The sequence below is a fragment of the Danio rerio genome, chromosome 4 (assembly GCF_052040795.2).
Source record: "Danio rerio strain M-AB ecotype USA chromosome 4, GRCz13ab, whole genome shotgun sequence".
NCBI lineage: Eukaryota > Metazoa > Chordata > Actinopteri > Cypriniformes > Danionidae > Danio > Danio rerio.
In genome coordinates, this window is record NC_141024.2 from 61485398 (window position 1) to 61511415 (window position 26018).

Sequence of the window (26018 nt, forward strand, 5' to 3'; positions counted from 1 at the left end):
AACATTTAAGACCTACAACACAATATTTCAGTAAATTTAAGACATTTTAAGGCCAGAAATTTAAATTTTGTAATTTAAGACATTTTTTGACTCGCAAAAACTCTGTTTAAACACAATAGCCCTGGTAATTAGTTATGATAATAATGATGTAATTCTAGCGCAGATATTATCTGTGAGAACTAGTAACAACTTCTAGAAACAAGTTTAAGCCCATAAAGAAGTTGGAATTGTGATCAACGTGACATATGCAAATAGAAAGTACCAAGTCAACTCTTATCACTGTAATTGCAGATATCTTCTATGAGAATACTGTGAGGACTAGTAATTACAAAATAAATGAGAACAAGTAACAAAAGACACTCACTCCTGAGAGTTAACCTGCCCTAAACTAGGCTAGATTCCCAGCATAAGTTGCCAGAGTAACTGAGTTTGAACTATCGTAAATTTGATTAATGAAACTGAATCCGCCAATAATAAACTGACTTTCCAAAATAAGCCTGATGATCATTGTGGAACGTGATTACAGATAACCCAGGATTCTGTTAATCCAGGAATAGAATGACCACGTGTTAACAATTTGTGACAACGTAAATATACAAATAATAATGATAACCCAGGGTTTACAAATGTGAACTGTCTGTTAATGAACACCCAGGATTATTTTTTAACCCCAGGTATAGCATGAGCAGTGTGGAAGGTGACTACAAATAACCCAGAATTTATCCAGGGTTAGAATGACCCAGGGTTAACAATTTAAAGTGTGAAAAGCCCTAAAAAAATCAGCATCAGCTCTCAGGATAAACAGAGTACAATGACAAACAGCGACATACAAAAATTGTCAATCATGTTATAGTAGTGACCTGATCTCATATGCTATTATTTTAGAACTTCAGTTGTCTTTTGGAGAAATGACCAAGAATAATAAACGGCTACTTGCTCTACAAATAAGTGTGTTCATGTCTATACAAAGAAAAATAATAAAATGAGAAAATATGACTTTGCAACATCAAGCAGCATTAGGCATGGGCCAGTATAAGATTCTGACGGTATGATAACCTAAAATGAATTTTCTTCTGAGAAACATATAAAATATTTTGGAGCAGTAAACATGTCAGGTTAAATCATTCATATGAATCACAGATTTCTTTATGATTTAAAATGGCATCTTTGGAGATCTTTTCTGCTGGAGTTACTGTTGTCCTAAAAAACTTAAAACAAAACATAAAAAAAACCTTACATGTACTGTAGGAACGGTACAGCAGAAAATGTTGGCGGTTTTAAAACCTTGACTTTTCCAAACTGCGGTAAACTTTGAAAGCAGTTATCGTTCCATGCCTAAGCAGCATAACACTGTTTTTAGGATCTAAAAATGTATTCCTTAAAGGGTCACGAAACACCAAAACACATTTTTTGAGCTGTTGACAGTCGTATATGTGTCCCACACTGCTAAAAACACTATTAGGACACCTATATTTCACTAAAAAGGGTAAATTGGTTGTTTTTGCGCTATTTCAAGCAAATTCGTACTTCTAGTTTGTAACGAATTTTTGAAGCTGCGTCACGGTCATGACATAATAGTGTGTATTCCAGCGTGCAGACTGGGCGTCTGTGCCAGAGTGTGTCTTATTACGTCTTACAGTGTGATGCATTAATGCATGAGTAAGGCTTGGGTCAAACCAATCAGCGCGCTCTATTGTGCAACTTCATTAATATTCATTACTATCACCGTGTTTTCAGGACAGAGACGCCACGTTGTGTTGGCAAAACAAGCGTGAAGTGTTGCTTTTATAGTTTGCTGCAGTTAAGTTTCGTTTTCATTTTCTCTCTGTGAGAGCTCAGACTCACGTGTGGATTAACAGTGTACGCGACGCGCGACAACAATAACTTACGTGTCCAAGGAGGATTATTGTTTACCTGAGAGCTGTTCTCATCTGCAAACACTGAGATCTGGATTCGTTTGTTGTCTTCTCTTCATAAAGACGCGGCTCTAGTTGCTGGTGATTGTCCTGTCTCTACAGATTTGGTAAGTGAGCGACCAGTGCTCTTTGTTTATTCAGTTTGTTCGTATCTAACAAACTATTGCACAGAGTGTAAACACGTTAGCACCACAACCAAACTTTAACCTCGTGTAGGGTTTTTACCGCATTTAGTGACCGGAATAACACGCGCGGCTTTCCGACGCTACCTGTCGTGTGCATCTAAGTTTCTGGGAAATGCAGAGGGTTTTTTTCTCTCATTCGCCGTGCGGTATAAAACATTGCATGAAAAATACACGCTTAGAGCAGCTCCTCGAATCAAATATCTCGTGTGTCGCGAGGGGCATGAATGAATTCCCTGAATGAAAGAGCCAAACTGCAGTTAAAGTCCACCATTTAATCATTTGGCAAATAATTCGACTACAGATGTCCATGTAGGTTAAACACCATCAAATTCTCCTGTATGTATGTGTGTGTGTTTGTGTATTTTGACTCTGATACTCGCGCGTGCCCAAATAGACACTCCCACACCATCCCACTTTTCTTCCTCCGACACTCCCCCCTAAACAGAGCTGGACACGCCCACTTTTCGGACTTTTTCCAAAGTAGAGGTGTGAAAACACCCTGCTGAAACGAGGGGGTTTCATGGCCCTTTAAAAAATTTTCAAGCAAAAAGATTCCAATGGCGCCACCTGCTGGTACATGAACAACATTGCCTATTTTTGAGACTGTACAATGTTTATAATAATTGATTATTTTAGTGTCCATTTCATTCAGCATGTTTAATATTAGGGACATCCACTTTTTTTGACATACTGTAAACCAGGCTCTCTGTGAGTTTTACCAAGTTAAATGTAAGACTTCTTAAGACATTTTTAAGACCATTATGAATGAAATTTTGGACTCATAAAGGGCTAAAGGCTAAAGAACTTTTTAAATGGCCCAGATGGAAAAGGTTTTTATTTGCCCCATCAAACAAATATTACAAGTGAATACATTTAATAATACAATAATAAATTAATAATATATATTTTTTAATTTTAGACATTTCTTTAATAAATAAAAACTAATATTGTGTAAAAAACAAGCCAGCTTAACTTGTATTCCAACATAAACTTTCTTTATGATAATAAAAAAATTAACAAATATTTTCAACGTTTTAAAAAAATATAATAAACTAAATATATGCACAACAATCTGTCCATGTCAATGTCCTCAGCAGTAAATACATGGAGCACGTTTAAACAAACGTTATTGTAAAGAAAATAATTAAACCATTATGATAAATAAGGTTAAAATGACCTTTTTAATAAAAAGTTTAAAGTTTCATTGAGATGGATTGTTGGTGATTGTATGGGTTTTGACCAGATTGAGTAGCAAATCATGAACAAAGGAAAATGAAGACTTGTTTAAAAAGAGTTAAGATCTACAGCACAACATTTCAGTTAATTTAAGACTTTTTAAGGCCTAAAATTTTGAGTCTTCTATGAGAATACTGTTGGTCAAATATCGTCAGCTCAGTTAAACCTTTTATTTATTTATTGTTTTAATTAATTTGATAAAGTGCCAGTGATCATGGATGCTTAACACACAGTAGGGGAACAAGAAAAGCAATAGCCTTAAGGAGGTAGAGACAATGGGAGACTAATAATATATAAAAGAATGACAAAAGATGTAAGAACAAGTGATGGAAGAAACTTATTTCTGTCTTTCAATGAGTGAATGTGCGTTTAGGAGAACTAGGCAGCACACTCAGGACTTAATTTAGTATTCTTATTATTAAAAAATGTATCAGTATGAAAACCAACCTGTTTGTTCCTGCAGATCTCCCTGTTTGACTGTGGATGTTTCTTCAATCTTCACATCTTCACTCTCCACTTTAATAAACGCCATCTTTATAACAGTGTGGAGATCAGTCACTTCAGCAGGAGTTTTTCTCTGTGTTTGGACACTTAATCCTGTTAAAAATGAACAAAACAATAAAAATGTCCTGTTTAAAATAAATAAAACAATCAACAGAAACAAAATAACTTCTCTTCAACACTTGCTCCAACAGTTTTTTTTTAATGACAGCAAATAACAAAATTAAATCCTGCAAAACGTTTCATCAAAACACATATTACACACTTTTGTTACATTGTTCAAACAATAGCCCTCGCTGAGAATAAAATAATACTACGTTGTATAAAGGGTTAAAATAGTATTTCCAACAGCAGGAACATAATTTAGCATCGTATAAAACCCTAAAACTTTAGAACTTTAACTTTAAATCGGTTTATATCTGTAAAAGTTTTAGAACAAACCTCTCTCCAGTTAAATCATAGCGCAGTAGCGGCGCTGCCTGATGACGTCACACGCCACGCCAAAATAAAGGTCTTTTTTGTTTTGCTTTTTGCCACCTCTTCTTCTGTGGTATTTTATTGGCAGCTTGCAAACTTAGTGCATTACTGCCACCTTCTGGACCGAGATATGATCATTAGGGATGTATAAATATATTTATATAGTGTATATTTATTAAAAAATAAAAAATAAGGACCTAACCTAAATCCTATTTGCTAGCTGTGTTATTTTCAGAAACTTTATAACTGCCTTAACTGTTGAACTTGTTCCAGACAGACTCAATATGTGCTTTAATGTCATGTTCTTAAGTACTTTCTGTAATTGTTCTCGTTCAGCTGAATATTTTCTACAAGACAGTATAACATGTTTTACGGATTCTGGTTCGATACAATATGCAAACATTCCATTTTGGTGTTTCCTTACAATACATACCCAGCAAACAATGAGTTGGCGGACCGTCGGCGTTTTTTGGTCGGCACAAATTCAGCGACTTGATATGGGCGGACCGCCATCGGCTTACCAGCGGCAAGCCGCCCATTCTAAAAGTTATGTCGGGTTTTTTGGGTGGCACGCCACCAGCGGATTACCGTGGGTGGACCGCCGTCTGGACACCAGTGGCTAACCGATGGCCCACCCGGTGATGTTTTTAATGTTGTTGGCTGTTCTGTACCTGATATAAGTACTTTTGTTTAACACTTTTTACATTTTAAACGAATGAGGCACTAAATAAAAATATAGTTATTAATAAAAGCAAAGTTTTGTAAATAAAACTACAAGAGGTTTTAAATATAACAGGTTATTATTAAAACAAAACAAAATTAAGTTTAAAAATCAAGATTTAATATTAAATGTCATTATTAAATATGTTTATGAATTGTTTATGTAAACATATAATTATATAAACATTATATAAACATTTGTTTATGTAAACGCTGCGTGACTTTAAAGTGTCCAATACCGAGCCCCATTCAAGCACTGCAGCAGAGAGCGTTGTCATGGAAACGGAGCAACGACACGACACCTGACCGGTGTTACGGTTTAACTGGTGACCGTGTTAACTGGTGTCCCTTTCCAGATGTAAGCTATTCACGTTTGCAGATTGGCAGATTCGTCACTTTTTCACAGCAACAAAACATGTCCATACCAAATAAAGATTCTTATTACTTGGTGTCAGTGTCATTGTGTGCATTATTGATTTTAATATCTGTGTAGCAGAACAGTATATAACCAAAGTAAATAAAAAAAAATAATTAGAATTTACATGTCTTTAACAGGATTCGAACCCGTGTAGTGAAAAGGTTTAGCACACGTATCAATCAACTTATCTAACTGAGCTACTCAGAACTTCAAATGAAGCAGTCTGTTTTAATATATTTGTCAATTAAAACATGCCTTGCTGTGGTTGTGGACCCGTGTTAACATGTTCTGCATGTTATTGGTTTGCTGGCTCACCTAGCATTCCATGGATACAGATTGAAAGAAAATGTACAGGCAATTTGAGTCTTGACACATATTTATACTCTGATTCTTTAAAGAAACTCAAACAAAATACATCTAACCCATTTGTGAGAGCCACTATTTTATCATGGCATGAGTCACAGATTGAGCTGGGAGAAACCCCGGTACTTTCTAAATTCTCTCCCATTTGGGGTAATGCATTATTCGTACCAGGGAAATCAGACAAGGCTTTTAAGCTGTGGTTCCAGAAAGGCTTGCAAAAGATATCAGATCTTTATGAAGATAATATATTGATGTCCTTTGAAACCTTTAAGGAAAGATATAAAATTCCTCAGTCTCATTTTTTTAAGTATCTTCAGATCCGTAATTTTATAAGATCTAAAAATCATTCATATCAGTGTCCGACCCTAAGTAGTTTAGAAGAAATTGCAGTTAAAGATCCCAGTGCCAAATACAAAATTTCTACACTATATAGCAAATTTGTTAATGCTTCCAAAGAATCTACAAATCATAAAAGACTGGCTTGGATTGAAGACTTTCAAATAGATATTACAGAAAATGAATGGGAAGAAAGTTGTCTTCAAGCGCAAACATTATCAATCAATACCCGTTTTAAATTAATCCAATATAATTGGGTAATGAGAACATATATAACACCAGAAATGTTAAATAAATTTAATAGAAATATTCTGGACATTTGTGGAAAATGTTTGACTTACAAGGGCACACTGTTCCATTGTGTTTGGCAATGTGAGCACTTGCAATTCTTTTGGAAAGAAATAATTGGTGTAATCTCTAAAACTATTGGTAAAGAAATCCCTGTTTGCCCTAAAATCTGTATCCTTGGTCTTTTCCCACCTGCCTTATCGCTGAAGTCATATGAACAGAAGTTTATAAATCTGTGTCTATTACATGCGAAGCGCCTGATTGCCATTCACTGGAAAAGTACTCATGCTCCATCTTTGTCACTCTGGATTAAGGAAATGTCTTCCTGTATAGCAATGGAAAGGTTGACTTATTCAATCAAACAAAAAATGCATATATTCTACAAGATTTGGGACTTCTTCCTTTATTTTTTAAATAACAGTGCACTGACTGTTTAGTAATCCCAAACAATGTGACTGTTAAAATACACTGTGTTTGTAATGACTAACTTTAATATACTTTCACTGGAATGTATATGTTGAAATGTCAATTTTTTAATGGTATTTATTTTTTATATATTTTTAATTTTTAACAAAATTGCCCTTTTTATTTTTATCTTTAAGTTTATTTTAGTTAATCTTTATTTTTATTTATTTGTTTTTGTATTACTTTCCTCGCATGAGAATGCATTTTTTTATTCTATTCCTTTCTTTTTTTAGTTTTTAATTTTTATTTTGAACGTCGGGATGGGGCGGGAGTTCTTTGATTGGTATTTGGTTACAAATACAGTAAGAATGTATCACACCTTTCTGAAACAATAAAAGTGTTAAAAAAAAAAAAAAAAGAAAGCCACTCTCCCATAATCTGAGGGAAAGGTGCAGTTTGGATTTGAACCTAGCACCTGCTGTTCCCAAGACAGGTGCTCTGGCCAACTTAGTCTTAACACTAAAAGAAAAAACCTCTGGATACGATACTTCCAAACGCAGTTTCATCTAAGACAGTGGGGGGGGGAAGCAAAATTTACTGTGCTTTCTACTCAGTTACTTTGCACATGCATAAAGAGGCTCTTGTACGACAAATCCAAAAGGCGTGATCTCAACAATAGGTGGCAGTTACTTTTCCCCAAAACCACAGGTTGCCGACGAGTCATTCCTCAAGCCCACTAGGCCCTACACCGTTTTCTAATCTCCCTTATTTAAAACAGCTCAATTAAGTCATCGGCTTTATTGTAGAGTACCCCTAGTATCTGAGCCTGCACTGCGCAATGAAAGAAAGAAGCAAAACGGGATGGACAGATGCCTAAAATGTTAGAAACGCACCACACCTTAAGTCAGTGAAGAAAAAGAGCAAAGCTTGCAAATCAGGTGGGACTCGAACCCACAACCTTTGAATGGCTCAGCTCACAGCCTAGAAGTCCAATGCGCTATACATTGCACCACAGAGCCTAAGTGCTCTGCTTCCTCTAGAACTGTTGGACAGAAAGCACTTTTTAGTACTTTCTGGCCCATGAAAGAACAGCCAACTGCGGACAAGGCACTGCTGGAATTCAAAGCCAGGATCTCCTGTTTACTAGACAGGCACTTTGACCAACTAAGCCACAGCGCCAAACGACCTTGACACAGGCTAAATGTTTAATTCCAAAAAATAAAAAAAAAACTAACAACGGTAGCGCTGCATGTGGGAATGTCTGGACTTGAAATATTAAAGTCCAATTGGTTAGGCATTACCACACTATGCTATATAAAGGCATCGTCCAAAGCCCTCTTGAACGAGCAGCGTTCTTAAGGATTTGAGTGTTGTTAAGAAACCGACTGCTAAACATCCCGCTGCGTAAACACTCGTTACTCTTAACAAAAGCAAACACAAAACCTGTACATTAGGCACTGCTGGGATTTGAACCCAGGATCTCCTGTTTACTAGACAGGCGCTTTGACCAACTAAGCCACAGCGCCAACGCTGAATAGGAGGCAAGACGTTTTTGCACACAGAGACCAAAAAAAGACAGCAAGTCTTAAAATGGCAAGCAAAGAGGTTGTTTAACTCTATTTGTCGCACTATTCATTACGCCTCAAAGCTATACAATTTTATAATTCATTCCGGTGAGCTCTATAAAACAAGCACACGCACCACCTGGACTAAGGCGCTGCTGGGATTTGAGCCCAGGATCTCCTGTTTACAAGACAGGCGCTTTGACCAGCTAAGCCACAGCGCCACAGAACTTCGCAGTAAGAGACATTTGCCCGATAACAAAAATCAAGAAGAAAAAATAATACACAACAAAAACCAGCATGTCAGGATGCAGAAAATGCTGACAAGCCGGACGCGGTCTTTTAGAGTCTGGATGATCATGTCTCAAGCCTGACCATGTCATCCAAACCCAGAGTCAGCTCGGAAAATGGAAATCAGGACAAACATATGCTATCGGCCATTGAAAGAGTTTCAGATCAGAAAGCCACTCTCCCATAATCTGAGGGAAAGGTGCAGTTTGGATTTGAACCTAGCACCTGCTGTTCCCAAGACAGGTGCTCTGGCCAACTTAGTCTTAACACTAAAAGAAAAAACCTCTGGATACGATACTTCCAAACGCAGTTTCATCTAAGACAGTGGGGGGGGAAGCAAAATTTACTGTGCTTTCTACTCAGTTACTTTGCACATGCATAAAGAGGCTCTTGTACGACAAATCCAAAAGGCGTGAACTCAACAATAGGTGGCAGTTACTTTTCCCCAAAACCACAGGTTGCCGACGAGTCATTCCTCAAGCCCACTAGGCCCTACACCGTTTTCTAATCTCCCTTATTTAAAACAGCTCAATTAAGTCATCGGCTTTATTGTAGAGTACCCCTAGTATCTGAGCCTGCACTGCGCAATGAAAGAAAGAAGCAAAACGGGATGGACAGATGCCTAAAATGTTAGAAACGCACCACACCTTAAGTCAGTGAAGAAAAAGAGCAAAGCTTGCGAATCAGGTGGGACTCAAACCCACAACCTTTGAATGGCTCAGCTCACAGCCTAGAAGTCCAATGCGCTATCCATTGCGCCACAGAGCCTAAGTGCTCTGCTTCCTCTAGAACTGTTGGACAGAAAGCACTTTTTAGTACTCTCTGGCCCATGAAAGAACAGCCAACTGCGGACAAGGCACTGCTGGAATTCAAAGCCAGGATCTCCTGTTTACTAGACAGGCACTTTGACCAACTAAGCCACAGCGCCAAATGACCTTGACACAGGCTAAATGTTTAATTCCAAAAAATAAAAAAAAAACTAACAACGGTAGCGCTGCATGTGGGAATGTCTGGACTTGAAATATTAAAGTCCAATTGGTTAGGCATTACCACACTATGCTATATAAAGGCATCGTCCAAAGCCCTCTTGAACGAGCAGCGTTCTTAAGGATTTGAGTGTTGTTAAGAAACCGACTGCTAAACATCCCGCTGCGTAAACACTCGTTACTCTTAACAAAAGCAAACACAAAACCTGTACATTAGGCACTGCTGGGATTTGAACCCAGGATCTCCTGTTTACTAGACAGGCGCTTTGACCAACTAAGCCACAGCGCCAACGCTGAATAGGAGGCAAGACGTTTTTGCACACAGAGACCAAAAAAAGACAGCAAGTCTTAAAATGGCAAGCAAAGAGGTTGTTTAACTCTATTTGTCGCACTATTCATTACGCCTCAAAGCTATACAATTTTATAATTCATTCCGGTGAGCTCTATAAAACAAGCACACGCACCACCTGGACAAAGGCACTGCTGGGATCTGAGCCCAGGATCTCCTGTTTACAAGACAGGCGCTTTGACCAGCTAAGCCACAGCGCCACAGAACTTCGCAGTAAGAGACATTTGCCCGATAACAAAAATCAAGAAGAAAAAATAATACACAACAAAAACCAGCATGTCAGGATGCAGAAAATGCTGACAAGCCGGACGCGGTCTTTTAGAGTCTGGATGATCATGTCTCAAGCCTGACCATGTCGTCCAAACCCAGAGTCAGCTCGGAAAATGGAAATCAGGACAAACATATGCTATCGGCCATTGAAAGAGTTTCAGATCAGAAAGCCACTCTCCCATAATCTGAGGGAAAGGTGCAGTTTGGATTTGAACCTAGCACCTGCTGTTCCCAAGACAGGTGCTCTGGCCAACTTAGTCTTAACACTAAAAGAAAAAACCTCTGGATACGATACTTCCAAACGCAGTTTCATCTAAGACAGTGGGGGGGAAGCAAAATTTACTGTGCTTTCTACTCAGTTACTTTGCACATGCATAAAGAGGCTCTTGTACGACAAATCCAAAAGGCGTGATCTCAACAATAGGTGGCAGTTACTTTTCCCCAAAACCACAGGTTGCCGACGAGTCATTCCTCAAGCCCACTAGGCCCTACACCGTTTTCTAATCTCCCTTATTTAAAACAGCTCAATTAAGTCATCGGCTTTATTGTAGAGTACCCCTAGTATCTGAGCCTGCACTGCGCAATGAAAGAAAGAAGCAAAACGGGATGGACAGATGCCTAAAATGTTAGAAACGCACCACACCTTAAGTCAGTTAAGAAAAAGAGCAAAGCTTGCGACTCTGGTGGGACTCGAACCCACAACCTTTGAATGGCTCAGCTCACAGCCTAGAAGTCCAATGCGCTATCCATTGCGCCACAGAGCCTAAGTGCTCTGCTTCCTCTAGAACTGTTGGACAGAAAGCACTTTTTAGTACTCTCTGGCCCATGAAAGAACAGCCAACTGCGGACAAGGCACTGCTGGAATTCAAAGCCAGGATCTCCTGTTTACTAGAGAGGCACTTTGACCAACTAAGCCACAGCGCCAAACGACCTTGACACAGGCTAAATGTTTAATTCCAAAAAATAAAAAAAAAACTAACAACGGTAGCGCTGCATGTGGGAATGTCTGGACTTGAAATATTAAAGTCCAATTGGTTAGGCATTACCACACTATGCTATATAAAGGCATCGTCCAAAGCCCTCTTGAACGAGTAGCGTTCTTAAGGATTTGAGTGTTGTTAAGAAACCGACTGCTAAACATCCCGCTGCGTAAACACTCGTTACTCTTAACAAAAGCAAACACAAAACCTGTACATTAGGCACTGCTGGGATTTGAACCCAGGATCTCCTGTTTACTAGACAGGCGCTTTGACCAACTAAGCCACAGCGCCAACGCTGAATAGGAGGCAAGACGTTTTTGCACACAGAGACCAAAAAAAGACAGCAAGTCTTAAAATGGCAAGCAAAGAGGTTGTTTAACTCTATTTGTCGCACTATTCATTACGCCTCAAAGCTATACAATTTTATAATTCATTCCGGTGAGCTCTATAAAACAAGCACACGCACCACCTGGACTAAGGCGCTGCTGGGATTTGAGCCCAGGATCTCCTGTTTACAAGACAGGCGCTTTGCCCAGCTAAGCCACAGCGCCACAGAAATTTGCAGTAAGAGACATTTGCCCGATAACAAAAATCAAGAAGAAAAAATAATACACAACAAAAACCAGCATGTCAGGATGCAGAAAATGCTGACAAGCCGGACGCGGTCTTTTAGAGTCTGGATGATCATGTCTCAAGCCTGACCATGTCATCCAAACCCAGAGTCAGCTCGGAAAATGGAAATCAGGACAAACATATGCTATCGGCCATTGAAAGAGTTTCAGATCAGAAAGCCACTCTCCCATAATCTGAGGGAAAGGTGCAGTTTGGATTTGAACCTAGCACCTGCTGTTCCCAAGACAGGTGCTCTGGCCAACTTAGTCTTAACACTAAAAGAAAAAACCTCTGGATACGATACTTCCAAACGCAGTTTCATCCAAGACAGTGGGGGGGAAGCAAAATTTACTGTGCTTTCTACTCAGTTACTTTGCACATGCATAAAGAGGCTCTTGTACGACAAATCCAAAAGGCGTGATCTCAACAATAGGTGGCAGTTACTTTTCCCCAAAACCACAGGTTGCCGACGAGTCATTCCTCAAGCCCACTAGGCCCTACACCGTTTTCTAATCTCCCTTATTTAAAACAGCTCAATTAAGTCATCGGCTTTATTGTAGAGTACCCCTAGTATCTGAGCCTGCACTGCGCAATGAAAGAAAGAAGCAAAACGGGATGGACAGATGCCTAAAATGTTAGAAACGCACCACACCTTAAGTCAGTTAAGAAAAAGAGCAAAGCTTGCAACTCTGGTGGGACTCGAACCCACAACCTTTGAATGGCTCAGCTCACAGCCTAGAAGTCCAATACGCTATCCATTGCACCACAGAGCCTAAGTGCTCTGCTTCCTCTAGAAATGTTGGACAGAAAGCACTTTTTAGTACTCTCTGGCCCATGAAAAAACAGCCGACTGCGGACAAGGCACTGCTGGAATTCAAAGCCAGGATCTCCTGTTTACTAGACAGGCACTTTGACCAACTAAGCCACAGCGCCAAACGACCTTGACACAGGCTAAATGTTTAATTCCAAAAAATAAAAAAAAAACTAACAACGGTAGCGCTGCATGTGGGAATGTCTGGACTTGAAATATTAAAGTCCAATTGGTTAGGCATTACCACACTATGCTATATAAAGGCATCGTCCAAAGCCCTCTTGAACGAGCAGCGTTCTTAAGGATTTGAGTGTTGTTAAGAAACCGACTGCTAAACATCCCGCTGCGTAAACACTCGTTACTCTTAACAAAAGCAAACACAAAACCTGTACATTAGGCACTGCTGGGATTTGAACCCAGGATCTCCTGTTTACTAGACAGGCGCTTTGACCAACTAAGCCACAGCGCCAACGCTGAATAGGAGGCAAGACGTTTTTGCACAGAGAGACCAAAAAAAGACAGCAAGTCTTAAAATGGCAAGCAAAGAGGTTGTTTAACTCTATTTGTCGCACTATTCATTACGCCTCAAAGCTATACAATTTTATAATTCATTCCGGTGAGCTCTATAAAACAAGCACACGCACCACCTGGACTAAGGCGCTGCTGGGATTTGAGCCCAGGATCTCCTGTTTACAAGACAGGCGCTTTGCCCAGCTAAGCCACAGCGCCACAGAAATTCGCAGTAAGAGACATTTGCCCGATAACAAAAATCAAGAAGAAAAAATAATACACAACAAAAACCAGCATGTCAGGATGCAGAAAATGCTGACAAGCCGGACGCGGTCTTTTAGAGTCTGGATGATCATGTCTCAAGCCTGACCATGTCATCCAAACCCAGAGTCAGCTCGGAAAATGGAAATCAGGACAAACATATGCTATCGGCCATTGAAAGAGTTTCAGATCAGAAAGCCACTCTCCCATAATCTGAGGGAAAGGTGCAGTTTGGATTTGAACCTAGCACCTGCTGTTCCCAAGACAGGTGCTCTGGCCAACTTAGTCTTAACACTAAAAGAAAAAACCTCTGGATACGATTCTTCCAAACGCAGTTTCATCTAAGACAGTGGGGGGGAAGCAAAATTTACTGTGCTTTCTACTCAGTTACTTTGCACATGCATAAAGAGGCTCTTGTACGACAAATCCAAAAGGCATGATCTCAACAATAGGTGGCAGTTACTTTTCCCCAAAACCACAGGTTGCCGACGAGTCATTCCTCAAGCCCACTAGGCCCTACACCGTTTTCTAATCTCCCTTATTTAAAACAGCTCAATTAAGTCATCGGCTTTATTGTAGAGTACCCCTAGTATCTGAGCCTGCACTGCGCAATGAAAGAAAGAAGCAAAACGGGATGGACAGATGCCTAAAATGTTAGAAACGCACCACACCTTAAGTCAGTTAAGAAAAAGAGCAAAGCTTGCGACTCTGGTGGGACTCGAACCCACAACCTTTGAATGGCTCAGCTCACAGCCTAGAAGTCCAATGCGCTATCCATTGCACCACAGAGCCTAAGTGCTCTGCTTCCTCTAGAACTGTTGGACAGAAAGCACTTTTTAGTACTCTCTGGCCCATGAAAGAACAGCCAACTGCGGACAAGGCACTGCTGGAATTCAAAGCCAGGATCTCCTGTTTACTAGACAGGCACTTTGACCAACTAAGCCACAGCGCCAAACGACGTTGACACAGGCTAAATGTTTAATTCCAAAAAATAAAAAAAAACTAACAACGGTAGCGCTGCATGTGGGAATGTCTGGACTTGAAATATTAAAGTCCAATTGGTTAGGCATTACCACACTATGCTATATAAAGGCATCGTCCAAAGCCCTCTTGAACGAGCAGCGTTCTTAAGGATTTGAGTGTTGTTAAGAAACCGACTGCTAAACATCCCGCTGCGTAAACACTCGTTACTCTTAACAAAAGCAAACACAAAACCTGTACATTAGGCACTGCTGGGATTTGAACCCAGGATCTCCTGTTTACTAGACAGGCGCTTTGACCAACTAAGCCACAGCGCCAACGCTGAATAGGAGGCAAGACGTTTTTGCACAGAGAGACCAAAAAAAGACAGCAAGTCTTAAAATGGCAAGCAAAGAGGTTGTTTAACTCTATTTGTCGCACTATTCATTACGCCTCAAAGCTATACAATTTTATAATTCATTCCGGTGAGCTCTATAAAACAAGCACACGCACCACCTGGACTAAGGCGCTGCTGGGATTTGAGCCCAGGATCTCCTGTTTACAAGACAGGCGCTTTGCCCAGCTAAGCCACAGCGCCACAGAAATTCGCAGTAAGAGACATTTGCCCGATAACAAAAATCAAGAAGAAAAAATAATACACAACAAAAACCAGCATGTCAGGATGCAGAAAATGCTGACAAGCCGGACGCGGTCTTTTAGAGTCTGGATGATCATGTCTCAAGCCTGACCATGTCATCCAAACCCAGAGTCAGCTCGGAAAATGGAAATCAGGACAAACATATGCTATCGGCCATTGAAAGAGTTTCAGATCAGAAAGCCACTCTCCCATAATCTGAGGGAAAGGTGCAGTTTGGATTTGAACCTAGCACCTGCTGTTCCCAAGACAGGTGCTCTGGCCAACTTAGTCTTAACACTAAAAGAAAAAACCTCTGGATACGATTCTTCCAAACGCAGTTTCATCTAAGACAGTGGGGGGGAAGCAAAATTTACTGTGCTTTCTACTCAGTTACTTTGCACATGCATAAAGAGGCTCTTGTACGACAAATCCAAAAGGCATGATCTCAACAATAGGTGGCAGTTACTTTTCCCCAAAACCACAGGTTGCCGACGAGTCATTCCTCAAGCCCACTAGGCCCTACACCGTTTTCTAATCTCCCTTATTTAAAACAGCTCAATTAAGTCATCGGCTTTATTGTAGAGTACCCCTAGTATCTGAGCCTGCACTGCGCAATGAAAGAAAGAAGCAAAACGGGATGGACAGATGCCTAAAATGTTAGAAACGCACCACACCTTAAGTCAGTTAAGAAAAAGAGCAAAGCTTGCGACTCTGGTGGGACTCGAACCCACAACCTTTGAATGGCTCAGCTCACAGCCTAGAAGTCCAATGCGCTATCCATTGCACCACAGAGCCTAAGTGCTCTGCTTCCTCTAGAACTGTTGGACAGAAAGCACTTTTTAGTACTCTCTGGCCCATGAAAGAACAGCCAACTGCGGACAAGGCACTGCTGGAATTCAAAGCCAGGATCTCCTGTTTACTAGACAGGCACTTTGACCAACTAAGCCACAGCGCCAAACGACGTTGACACAGGCTAAATGTTTAATTCCAAAAAATAAAAAAAAACTAACAACGGTAGCGCTGCATGTGGGAATGTCTGGACTTGAAATATTAAAGTCCAATTGGTTAGGCATTACCACACTATGCTATATAAAGGCATCGTCCAAAGCCCTCTTGAACGAGCAGCGTTCTTAAGGATTTGAGTGTTGTTAAGAAACCGACTGCTAAACATCCCGCTGGGTAAACACTCGTTACTCTTAACAAAAGCAAACACAAAACCTGTACATTAGGCACTGGTGGGATTTGAACCCAGGATCTCCTGTTTACTAGACAGGCGCTTTGACCAACTAAGCCACAGCGCCAACGCTGAATAGGAGGCAAGATGTTTTTGCACACAGAGACCAAAAAAAAGACAGCAAGTCTTAAAATGGCAAGCAAAGAGGTTGTTTAACTCTATTTGTCGCACTATTCATTACGCCTCAAAGCTATACAATTTTATAATTCATTCCGGTGAGCTCTATAAAACAAGCGCACACACCACCTGGACTAAGGCGCTGCTGGGATTTGAGCCCAGGATCTCCTGTTTACAAGACAGGCGCTTTGACCAGCTAAGCCACAGCGCCACAGTATTTCACAGTAAGAGACATTTGCCCGATAACAAAAATCGAAGAAGAAAAAATAATACACAACAAAAAGCAGCATGTCAGGATGCAGCAAATGCTGACAAGCCGGACGCGGTCTTTTAGAGTCTGGATTATCATGTCTCAAGCCTGACCATGTCATCCAAACTGTTGGAATATCTATCTCTATTCCATGCGTGTTCAAGAGAAAAGGTCAGGAGAGGTTTTTTTTCAATGACAAAAATATTAGTAATTTATTAGATACAAATGAATAGTTCGATGACAGAGCTCTGGGTTATGTTACCCCAATGCAATACAAGAATTACATTCAAGAGGTTCGCAACTGACTTACATTTCCTGACTCCAGTATATATATACACAACTGATCTTAACAGGTGGAGTTTTGGTTTGGTCATTCTGCAGTCCTTTGGCTCTTTGCAACCCCTGGACATTACTTCCTCTTTCTGCAACCTTTCTCTGTATACCAGAACTGAACAATTACGTGCATCTTTAATATATTTCACAACTTCTACAAGCATCAGGACAACTTGTGACATGTCTAGACTATAGTTCTGGAACAAAGGCCCCCACCCTCAATTTATTCTTATTCTGCTTTTCCACTTGTCAGCAGTTCTTCTAAAAAGTATGCAGCACAGTAAAAAAGAGGAAGTTTGTCTGGTCAAGACATTTTATAATACAAAAGAGAAAGATTGATTAATCTGTTTTTAGTCTAAACATTTTTCTAATAAAAAATAATAAAAAGAATAAAAATAAAAATAAATTCCTTTTCTCCAACAATTCCCCTTTTCTGCTCCTCTCTGGAGCAGACAAAAACAAAATCAGATAATCAAATCCCCACAAAAATGTCCAATTGTCATTACTGCAGGCCTTTGCCTAAATCCCTGTTTTACCTCTTATTCAAAACAATCTTTAACATCCTAGTGCTTCTTCATTATGTTAAATTATGCCCAAAAACCCTTTTAACTCAATTTCTTTAACTTTTCTGGATTCAGTTTATAATTTTCACACTCTTGGTTCTCCTCTTCGGTGGTGCAGTCTCTTCCCTCTTGAAGTCACTCCGATATCTTTTGCTAAGGATTATACTTGCTATACTCTTATTAACTTCCAATTATCCCATAATAAAAATGTTCCATTCTCATACACTTTATCAATAAAGGTAATTAATTTTTTCTTCTTCTTCTTCCCCACCAAAATTAAAATAAGAATGAGAATAATAAAAATGTAAATAAAATTTAAAAACTCCAACATTTAAAAAATAAAATCTGATCAAAAGGAAATGCACTCCCATTGAAAATCCCACAGTATGAATAAAATCTAAGATCAACACTTGTGAAAATATGATTGGAATTAGAAATTCAAAATTCTAACAACATAATTCAAATCAGCAATTCACTAATACAAATTATAATCCCCCTGCTTAGTTCAGACTGAATTTCAACATTTTAAAGTCATTGAACCAAAATTACAATTGAGATTTAGGATTAAAAATCAACAGCTTCAAAGTAGGATTAAACTAAACAATTATTAAAATGAAAAGTTCAGAACTCAATCATAAGAAGGTTATTAAACTAAGAACTCAAGCTCGTCACCAAATGATTAAAACCAAAATTCAAACATATTTAAACTAGATATTTTTTCTCTCAATGTCTTAAAATAGGAAAATCAAAAACACAACAATGTGATTAAAATAAAATAAAAATCTTAATAATCTCTTCAAATAAAAGGTATAAAAGCAACAATGGCTTAAAATATAAATTGTAAAATGTCTTTAAATGAAAGATTTAAAAACAACAATGGCTCAAACTAAAATAATCTTTAAAAATGTGTTCAAATAAAAGAATCTTCAAATAAAAGAATCTTACAATCATAATGATGTGTTTAAAATAAAATAATTTAAAAAATGTCTCAAAATAAAAGATCCAAAAATCATCTTAAAATAAAATATATATATATATTTTTAAAGCATTGAATGTCTTAAAATAAAAGATTATGAAAAAACATACAAATGTCTTAAAATAACAAAGGATTTAAAAAGCATTAGAAAGGTATTAAAATAAAAGATAAAAAGTCATGGAAATTTCTTAAAATGAAAGATCATAAAAATATTTAAAAAATGTCTTCACATAAAAGATAAAAAATGTGTCTAAAATAAAAGAATAAAAATACAAAAAAAATCAAAATCTAATGTGTAAAATAAAATAATATTAAAATAAATTTAAAATATTAAATTTTTCTAAAATTTCTCCAGTCTAATTTGTCCAAATTCATTCATTCATTCATTCATTTTTTAAAGCTTAGCCCCTTTATTAATTTGGGGTCCCCACCGTCAGTGTAATGAACCGTCAACTTATCCAACATATGTTTTACACAGCGGATGCCCTTCCAGCTGCAACCCATCTCTGGGAAACGTCCATACACACTTAGTCACACACTTTCTGTCAGATTGTCATATGCTAGTAAATCAGTCTTATTTCTCTTTCTATTTTAGAATTTAATGTGGTTTTTGGTTCCCCTTTTTGTGTTGGCCTGTATCTAATTTACAGTTGGCCTTGTTGTTGCAGCGTGTTCAGCTCCCACACCAATACATGCTTACACACTCCAATTAGATATCAGATATCCCCTTTTTCTGTTTTATTCCTCTTTCGGCCTGGGCCTAGCTCCAGGCCGTTTTTACACCCCTATGTTGACTGTCAAGTTAATCCGGCCAGCCTCACACCTTCAGCAACCTGTTTAGAAAAAATCGGGAATAAGGTTGTTAATTTGTCATTATATAATCTCTACATAAGTAAGCTACTGCACATCCAAGCTGCACCAGGTCCCTAAAACTGCAGTCCTGTAAACAATTCAAGAGTCATTAATTCCATCGTTTTGTTCCATAATGATCTAATACCTCCAATATGATTTTTATCCAATTCAGTTTGGTCTGTGCACAGATTTTTGCCAATTGTTTTTAAATTTGTATCAATTTTCTCTACCTTTCCCTGTAATTATTAGTTTTACACCCTCCCTAAATTCATGCTTCAGGCCCATTACTTGCTGCAATTTCAAATATTCATTATTTCAGCGTTTATTATTATCCACTCTAATTCTTACTCAACATCTATTTGTTTCTAGATCGTCTTTCATTAAACACTTCATTACTGTCTGACTGTCCTCTTTGCTTGCTGGCCACTCCTCCAGCCATCCAGTATAGCTGTCAATCATGACTAGCAGATATATATATATATTTTATTCGCCTGTTCTCCCATATCTCTATAATCAATTGTAACCTCACCCTCATTCTTCTCTTGCAGTTTCTGATACCTCTAAATATAATTTAAGTCTTATTACCATGTCTTTTACAGTCACCAGTATACGGCTATTAAAAATGGCTTATTTATTTAGCAATCTGACTCCACTTTTCTCAGACAGCACTCATCCTAATATTGAGGCGTGTCATCTAATCACCTATAATTTTTATTTACTTCCTTTAAATCTAGTTCCATATAAATTTTATAACAACTGCTTACTTCTAATCTATTAGTTGTCCACTTTTTTCTGCAAGTAAAATTTCATCAACATGCTAAATAAACACCACTCTCTCTGATAATTCAAAAATCAATCACTTTACATTTTTTCATCAGTATGACCATATTTCTGCATACACTATTAACCTCAGCTTTAAAATCTCTTCTCCTTAATTGCTTCTAAATCATAAACTAAACACAATCTTCTTTTGTTTGTTGCTTACTTGTAAAATTGTATTCAAATTAAGTTAGTCACATCTATGTTTATAACTCAGTTAAAATTTAGCTTAAATAAAATGTCTAAAACATAATCCAGATGACCTTGTCTAGGTATTTCTCTTAATTGCTCAACAACATACTACCTCTTCACTACGCTGGCTAATTTTATAATCCTCCATTTAAGTATTTCACTAATAATCAATCAGTTTTTGAATTTGACACTACTTTTGATAATTAATTTTCTTAACTATTTATTACTTAGTTTGTTCTAATCATTTTTATGATTTTCTTTTGGCTACTAATTAGTTCTACGTCATTTCGGTTCAACTAGTTGCCCATACACTTTTTATATACTTTTATAAGCTAACTAAAAATCACTACATTTTCTCATCCGTTTCTTTCAGCTGTATTTTGACTTCATCATTAAACTTCTTCACATGGTTACATGTGAAAGAAAATCTGTTTTCTTAAACTCTCTTATTATGTTTCAATTCTTTTATCAGATTAGAACTATTAATTTTTACCCGATGACTTGAGTTCAATTTTTCATGTTTCAATTTCTTCTTTACGCATAAAAAATTTTCTGTTACCAACCTTTTCTAGTTTTTAATATCCCATCTTAATTTAGATGATTCAACATAATATTTTGCTTTTAGTAAATCTTTACTAAAATAATCAATTCCATCAAAATTTATACTTCAAATGACTTCCAGTTACCAATAGTTGTTTCTTCTTCTTTAGTCACCACCATACATTGTACTTCCTCCTATATCCTGTTCATGCCCTGTATCAGTAAACCTATGAAAATTTGCAAAAATAGTTAAATATCATTTCAACATTATACATTTAGAGATTCATTGTATATTTTCCTCTAAGCCTTTTTCTTAGTTATTATTTTCATAACAAAACCTTAATAAATTCTGTCTCCCTCATATTACCAGTCATCATATGGTCTCAAATGGTTCTTGACAGCACCCTGCCTCTTACTTTACCCACAAGTTCCTTTTTCTGAGTGTCTGATCTCCAGACATATTTAGCAGTTCGCTGTGGTCCAGTTTGGAGGAGCCCACATTTCTGAGGCAGACTACTGATCTTTCACAGTGCCCCTCAATACTCGGATGCTCTAGGCCTTTCAAGCATCACTGCTCCACTCCACAACGATCTCACTCAACACCTGCCTACCTGTACAGGTGCCTAGTCTTCCGCAACAAAATTCCTGGCTTAGGTCGCTCCCGGTGGCCAACGAGAGTCTTACCCGTCTTTGGAATAATGTCTCATGGAGACCAGTTACTGCTCTTCTCCACTGCAACCTCCTTCTCAGTTTTCCTTCAGAACTTGGTATCTCTGATGTTAGGGAAACATGCACTGAAGAACCATGTGAGCCATTGTGACCACATTCTAGAGTTTAACCAATGAGACAGGTTTTATTAAGTTTAAAATAAATTTGACCTCCAATAATAGTTTTAAGTAAAGTTTGGCATCTTCACTCCCATCCACTCAGCACTATGGTCTGCTTAGTCTGCAGGCAAAGCTGTAGGGCACTATGATGGTGGAGACTAAAAAACAAGACACAGTTGGGTTATTATAAAACACAAATTATGACATGGCCTACCATGTGATAAAATTGTTCAACATTATTGCTATATCTCAGGGTTCATATTAGGCCTTGACCCCTCATGTTTGTTTAATATATATTTTTATATCTGAAATGCAATGTTTAATTATCGATTTCTTTCTTGGTGTTTATCCTTTTTAAATTTAGAAAAATTAAACTCACTTCATCTTGTTCATCCACATCCACTAAGTGTCCATGATTTTTCTTTGACCCTAGATGATGGCTTAGATAGTCTTATGCAGCTAACTTTCATAGATGAAAACAGCCAGTGTAAGCCATAACAATTTTTTATTTTTTTTTTAATCATTATTATTACTAATATTATTATTCTATTTAGTTTTTGCACCTAAACTCAATCTTGTCCTCTCACATCAAATCTCAGTTCCTCAAAGTGTTACTTCCTCAAAGTGTTACAAGTGCAACTATTTTTCTAGTTTCTATCTCATCGGTTTAATGTCTCTGTCTTTCTCTCTCTCTATGTATATAATATTTTTCAAATATATTTTAACATATTGTTGGAATTTCTATCTCTATTCCATGCGTGTTCAAGAGAAAAGGTCTGGAGAGGTTTTTCTTCAATGTCAAAAATCGTAACAATTTATTGGATACAAATGAATAATTCGATGACAGAGCTCTGGGTTACATTACCCCAATGCAATACAAGAATTACATTCAAGAGGTTCGCAACAAACATACATTTCCTGACTTCAGCATATATACACAACCGATCTTAACAGGTGGAGTTTTGGTGTAACGTCACTTGTCAGTCATTGTTCAGTCCTCCATTGGCCACACCTTCGACATACTTCCTCTTTTTCTACGAATTCTCTGCCCAACAACAAAGTATACATCTTTCTATGTTTTGTGTTCAGTTTTAACACCTCTCTTCAGACAGGAAGTTTCTGCAGAGCTGAATTTAATTTTGGACCCGCATGTATCTACTTCTGCCAAAAAGCTAATTAGTATGCACAGCACTCACCCACAACATTAGAAGTTCAGTTAATATATGACCCTTACATGACCAATACAAATAATTGTTTGATTAAAAGAAAAAGAGACAATAATAATAAAAAACTGATTGCTATTTTACAACACAACCTACCACAACTCTTAACCCAACCTCACAGTAACAAACCTCCATGTGGGTTTCATTGATTCAATGTCTTGTACATGGCACAGAATACAACCTATTGCAGTTTATTAAAATCACACCTACCCCAGCCCTAGGCCCAACCTCACAGTAACCCGCTATGTTTTATTCAATTTTACACCTACCCCAACCCTAAACAAAACCTCAGAGTAACCAGTTTTATTTTTATTTATTTTTATGAATGTCTACTACAGCTACATCAATCGCAAACCCAGCCTACGTGTGGCATAACTGCTGACCCCTTAGAGGTCATCCAGCCAACTTGCAGTGTAATCTCCTCCACTTGTAGGTCTCTGAGCTGCAGCAACACCTAAGTGCTCTGACACAGAGACACAAAAGACTTTTAACCTCCTCTTGGAGAGGAGAGAGTCTCCGACCCTGGATCTCAGGTCTTCCATGGAGGGACTGTCAGGAATCCTGTAAGAACATCCCAATCACACAACCTCTTGCCATAAAAAAACAAAGCAGAATGTGTGGTGAAGGAACTCCGGGTTGACAGAGCCTTGTCCTTGCTTCAAGCAATGTGCTAACAAAGTGCTGAACAGAGTGGCACAAAGGATAGCGCTTATGACTATGGATCAGAAGTTTCTCGGTTATGGAAACCAAGAAACTGTGTATGAGAGAATGCGTAAGTGTATGAGTGGCACTTGTTCAAGCGGAGCAGGGACGTGCCAGCGATCAGAAAGAACTGGAGTTTGTGCCAAGACTGGGTTTTAAAAGTGGCAATTTCCATATGGTCTAGCGGTTAGGATTCCTGATTTTCACCCAGGTGACCCGGGTTTGACTCCCGGTATGGGAAGGCTTAAGTACTTTTGCTCCTGTCCTTTTTGGCCAGCGGTCGGACTGCAGCTACCTTATAGGGTGTGGTTGTGGAACTGCTATGTAAGACTTTGATAGCTCAGTTGGTAGAGTGTAGGACTGTAGGACCAATTCTTAGGTCGCAGGTTCGAGTCCAGCTCAAAGGATGTATTTTGTGCTCAGAGCCGCTTTCTTGCCTTTGCGAAGATATCATCGGCACCACTGCTCGAAGTTCACCATGGAGGTGAAAAGGAAGTTCCCTGACGAGGAATCGAACTCGGGCCGCGGCGGTGAGAGCGCCGAATCCTAATTACTAGACCACCAGGCTAGACCATTAAGCCTAGCTGTGGGCTTCCACCCAGGTGTGCTGCAGCTGCTCTGACAAAAATAACTCTTTAATAACATTTGCAACCTCCTCCTGGAGAAGAGAAAGTCTCAGAGCCTGGATCACAGTTCTTCTTGGGAGGGACTGTCACATGCTCTGTGTTAGAGCATCCTATCGACACCACAACTTGCCATGACAAGAAAGCACAGCAAGCGTTGAAGGAACTGCATGTTGACCGAGCCGTGTCCTCTTTCCAAGCAGCATGCTAATGAGCACTGCTGACGCAGACTGGGCCAGTGGCGCATACTGCCACCTGTAATTCGTGGTTATGCTTGGTTACACCGGCCAATCACGGTCCGAGTTAGAACCAAGATTTTTTTTAATTCTTGGTTACGCTGGCCAATCTTGTCCCGAGCTGGAACCAAGATTCACCCTCTTCTTGGTTACGGCAGCCAATCATGTTCCGAGTTACAATGAACGCTATGGCCAATCAGAGCCCTTATAACATTCATGATTTGTACTGTATTAACAGATTTCGTTGTGGATTATTTGGACAACAATTACAAAGTAAGTATTTTTATAACAAGTTGGTTTAAATGAATAACCATTACAGTAACATTAATTACAACAACACAATTATTATATGATTGTTATAGATGTTATATGACGTTGTTTGTTAAGATTAATGTTAGCCGACCAAGCACACTGTACAGTTTTACTACAAACATTTTAATGCAGTTATTATACATTACTTCACTTTATATTGTCATTTACTACCATAGTTACAATAATGCCAGTGCATTATTCTCACACATTAATGAATCACTTCACTAATAATAAATATAAGGCTCAATTCATCAGTCATTAATTATAAACAAATAGTATAATGACGCTCACATATCACTACATCACTAATTATAAACTAATCTAATAATGCTCACGCATAATACATCACTAATTATAAAGCATAAAACAATATGGATCACGCATGATTGCATCACTAATAATAAACCAATAATATAAGGGTCACAAATTAATCCATCACTAATAATAATAACATTATTATTAGTAATGGATTGATGTGTGACCCTTATATTGTTGGTTTATTATTAGTGATGCAATCATGCATGATCCATATTAATTAATTAATAACTGCATTAAAATGTTTGTAGTAAAACTGTACAGTTTGCTTGGTCGGCTAACATTAATCTTACCAAATAACGTTATAAAACATCTATAACAATCATATAATAATTATGTTGTAGTAATTAACGTTACTGTAATGGTTATTCATTTAAACCACCTTGTTAAAAAAATACTTACTTTGCAATTGGTTTCCGAATTAATCCGCAACGAAATCTTTTATTACAGTACAAATCATGGATGGTATAAGGGCTCTGATTGGCCATAGCGTTCATTGTAACTCAGAACACGATTGGCTGCCTTAACCAAGAATAGGGTGAATCTTGGTTCCAGCTCACAAAGTGATTGGCCGGTGTGACCAAGAATAACCACGACTTACAGGTGGCAGTATGAGCTAACCGACCACTTACTGCCAAGCTTAAGTCTTCCAGTTGGTGCTGCCCAGGCTAAAGAAAAAAAAAATAAAAAAATTATAAAACGGCCTTGCCAGAAAGTAGCAGAATGTCAATACAAGGCGGTGGCAATGTGCATTGATTTCTGAGTAACTCGTCATTCGGCATGCAGGGCTCCTCACACGTTTACTGGAGCAGGACCAGGTAGGGCCTTCA

General features: G+C 38.3%; 1 protein-coding gene, 3 long non-coding RNA genes and 13 other non-coding genes across 19 annotated transcripts in view; 1 reads left to right on the top strand and 16 right to left on the bottom strand.

Moving 5' to 3' along the window:
- Nucleotides 1-26018, bottom strand: part of LOC137491040 (uncharacterized) — a 48323-nt gene that overhangs the window by 3657 nt on the left and 18648 nt on the right. For 2 of the 3 annotated variants that reach the window (XM_087250160.1, XM_087250159.1), the window contains one exon: nucleotides 3785-3934. In XM_087250160.1, the coding sequence (XP_087106286.1) occupies nucleotides 3785-3869 (85 nt within the window). In that variant the 5' untranslated portion in view covers nucleotides 3870-3934. Of the gene's footprint in view, nucleotides 1-3784; nucleotides 3935-4279; nucleotides 4320-26018 lie in introns of those variants that run through there. The other variant, XM_087250158.1, reaches the window with a different exon arrangement.
- Nucleotides 7023-12937, bottom strand: LOC141381925 (uncharacterized). The gene is made up of 2 exons (XR_015484463.2): nucleotides 10526-12937; nucleotides 7023-7320 (listed from the first exon to the last, which is right to left on the bottom strand). It is a non-coding gene; the product is annotated as an uncharacterized LOC141381925 (long non-coding RNA).
- On the bottom strand, nucleotides 8298-8371 carry trnat-agu (transfer RNA threonine (anticodon AGU)). The gene has a single exon. It is a non-coding gene; the product is annotated as a tRNA-Thr (tRNA).
- Nucleotides 8558-8631, bottom strand: trnat-ugu (transfer RNA threonine (anticodon UGU)). The gene has a single exon. It is a non-coding gene; the product is annotated as a tRNA-Thr (tRNA).
- Nucleotides 9900-9973, bottom strand: trnat-agu (transfer RNA threonine (anticodon AGU)). Its single transcript has one exon. It is a non-coding gene; the product is annotated as a tRNA-Thr (tRNA).
- Nucleotides 10979-11067, bottom strand: trnar-ucu (transfer RNA arginine (anticodon UCU)). Its single transcript is given in 2 exon segments — nucleotides 10979-11014; nucleotides 11031-11067. It is a non-coding gene; the product is annotated as a tRNA-Arg (tRNA).
- On the bottom strand, nucleotides 11501-11574 carry trnat-agu (transfer RNA threonine (anticodon AGU)). Its single transcript has one exon. It is a non-coding gene; the product is annotated as a tRNA-Thr (tRNA).
- trnat-ugu (transfer RNA threonine (anticodon UGU)) lies at nucleotides 11761-11834 on the bottom strand. The gene has a single exon. It is a non-coding gene; the product is annotated as a tRNA-Thr (tRNA).
- On the bottom strand, nucleotides 13102-13175 carry trnat-agu (transfer RNA threonine (anticodon AGU)). The gene has a single exon. It is a non-coding gene; the product is annotated as a tRNA-Thr (tRNA).
- On the bottom strand, nucleotides 13362-13435 carry trnat-ugu (transfer RNA threonine (anticodon UGU)). Its single transcript has one exon. It is a non-coding gene; the product is annotated as a tRNA-Thr (tRNA).
- Nucleotides 14181-14269, bottom strand: trnar-ucu (transfer RNA arginine (anticodon UCU)). The gene is given in 2 exon segments: nucleotides 14181-14216; nucleotides 14233-14269. It is a non-coding gene; the product is annotated as a tRNA-Arg (tRNA).
- On the bottom strand, nucleotides 14702-14775 carry trnat-agu (transfer RNA threonine (anticodon AGU)). Its single transcript has one exon. It is a non-coding gene; the product is annotated as a tRNA-Thr (tRNA).
- trnat-ugu (transfer RNA threonine (anticodon UGU)) lies at nucleotides 14962-15035 on the bottom strand. The gene has a single exon. It is a non-coding gene; the product is annotated as a tRNA-Thr (tRNA).
- On the bottom strand, nucleotides 15781-15869 carry trnar-ucu (transfer RNA arginine (anticodon UCU)). The gene is given in 2 exon segments: nucleotides 15781-15816; nucleotides 15833-15869. It is a non-coding gene; the product is annotated as a tRNA-Arg (tRNA).
- trnat-ugu (transfer RNA threonine (anticodon UGU)) lies at nucleotides 16563-16636 on the bottom strand. Its single transcript has one exon. It is a non-coding gene; the product is annotated as a tRNA-Thr (tRNA).
- On the top strand, nucleotides 18565-21348 carry LOC147845132 (uncharacterized). Its single transcript, XR_015484511.2, has 3 exons — nucleotides 18565-18901; nucleotides 18985-19182; nucleotides 19312-21348. It is a non-coding gene; the product is annotated as an uncharacterized LOC147845132 (long non-coding RNA).
- LOC147845133 (uncharacterized) lies at nucleotides 20959-25858 on the bottom strand. The gene is made up of 2 exons (XR_015484562.1): nucleotides 25356-25858; nucleotides 20959-22161 (listed from the first exon to the last, which is right to left on the bottom strand). It is a non-coding gene; the product is annotated as an uncharacterized LOC147845133 (long non-coding RNA).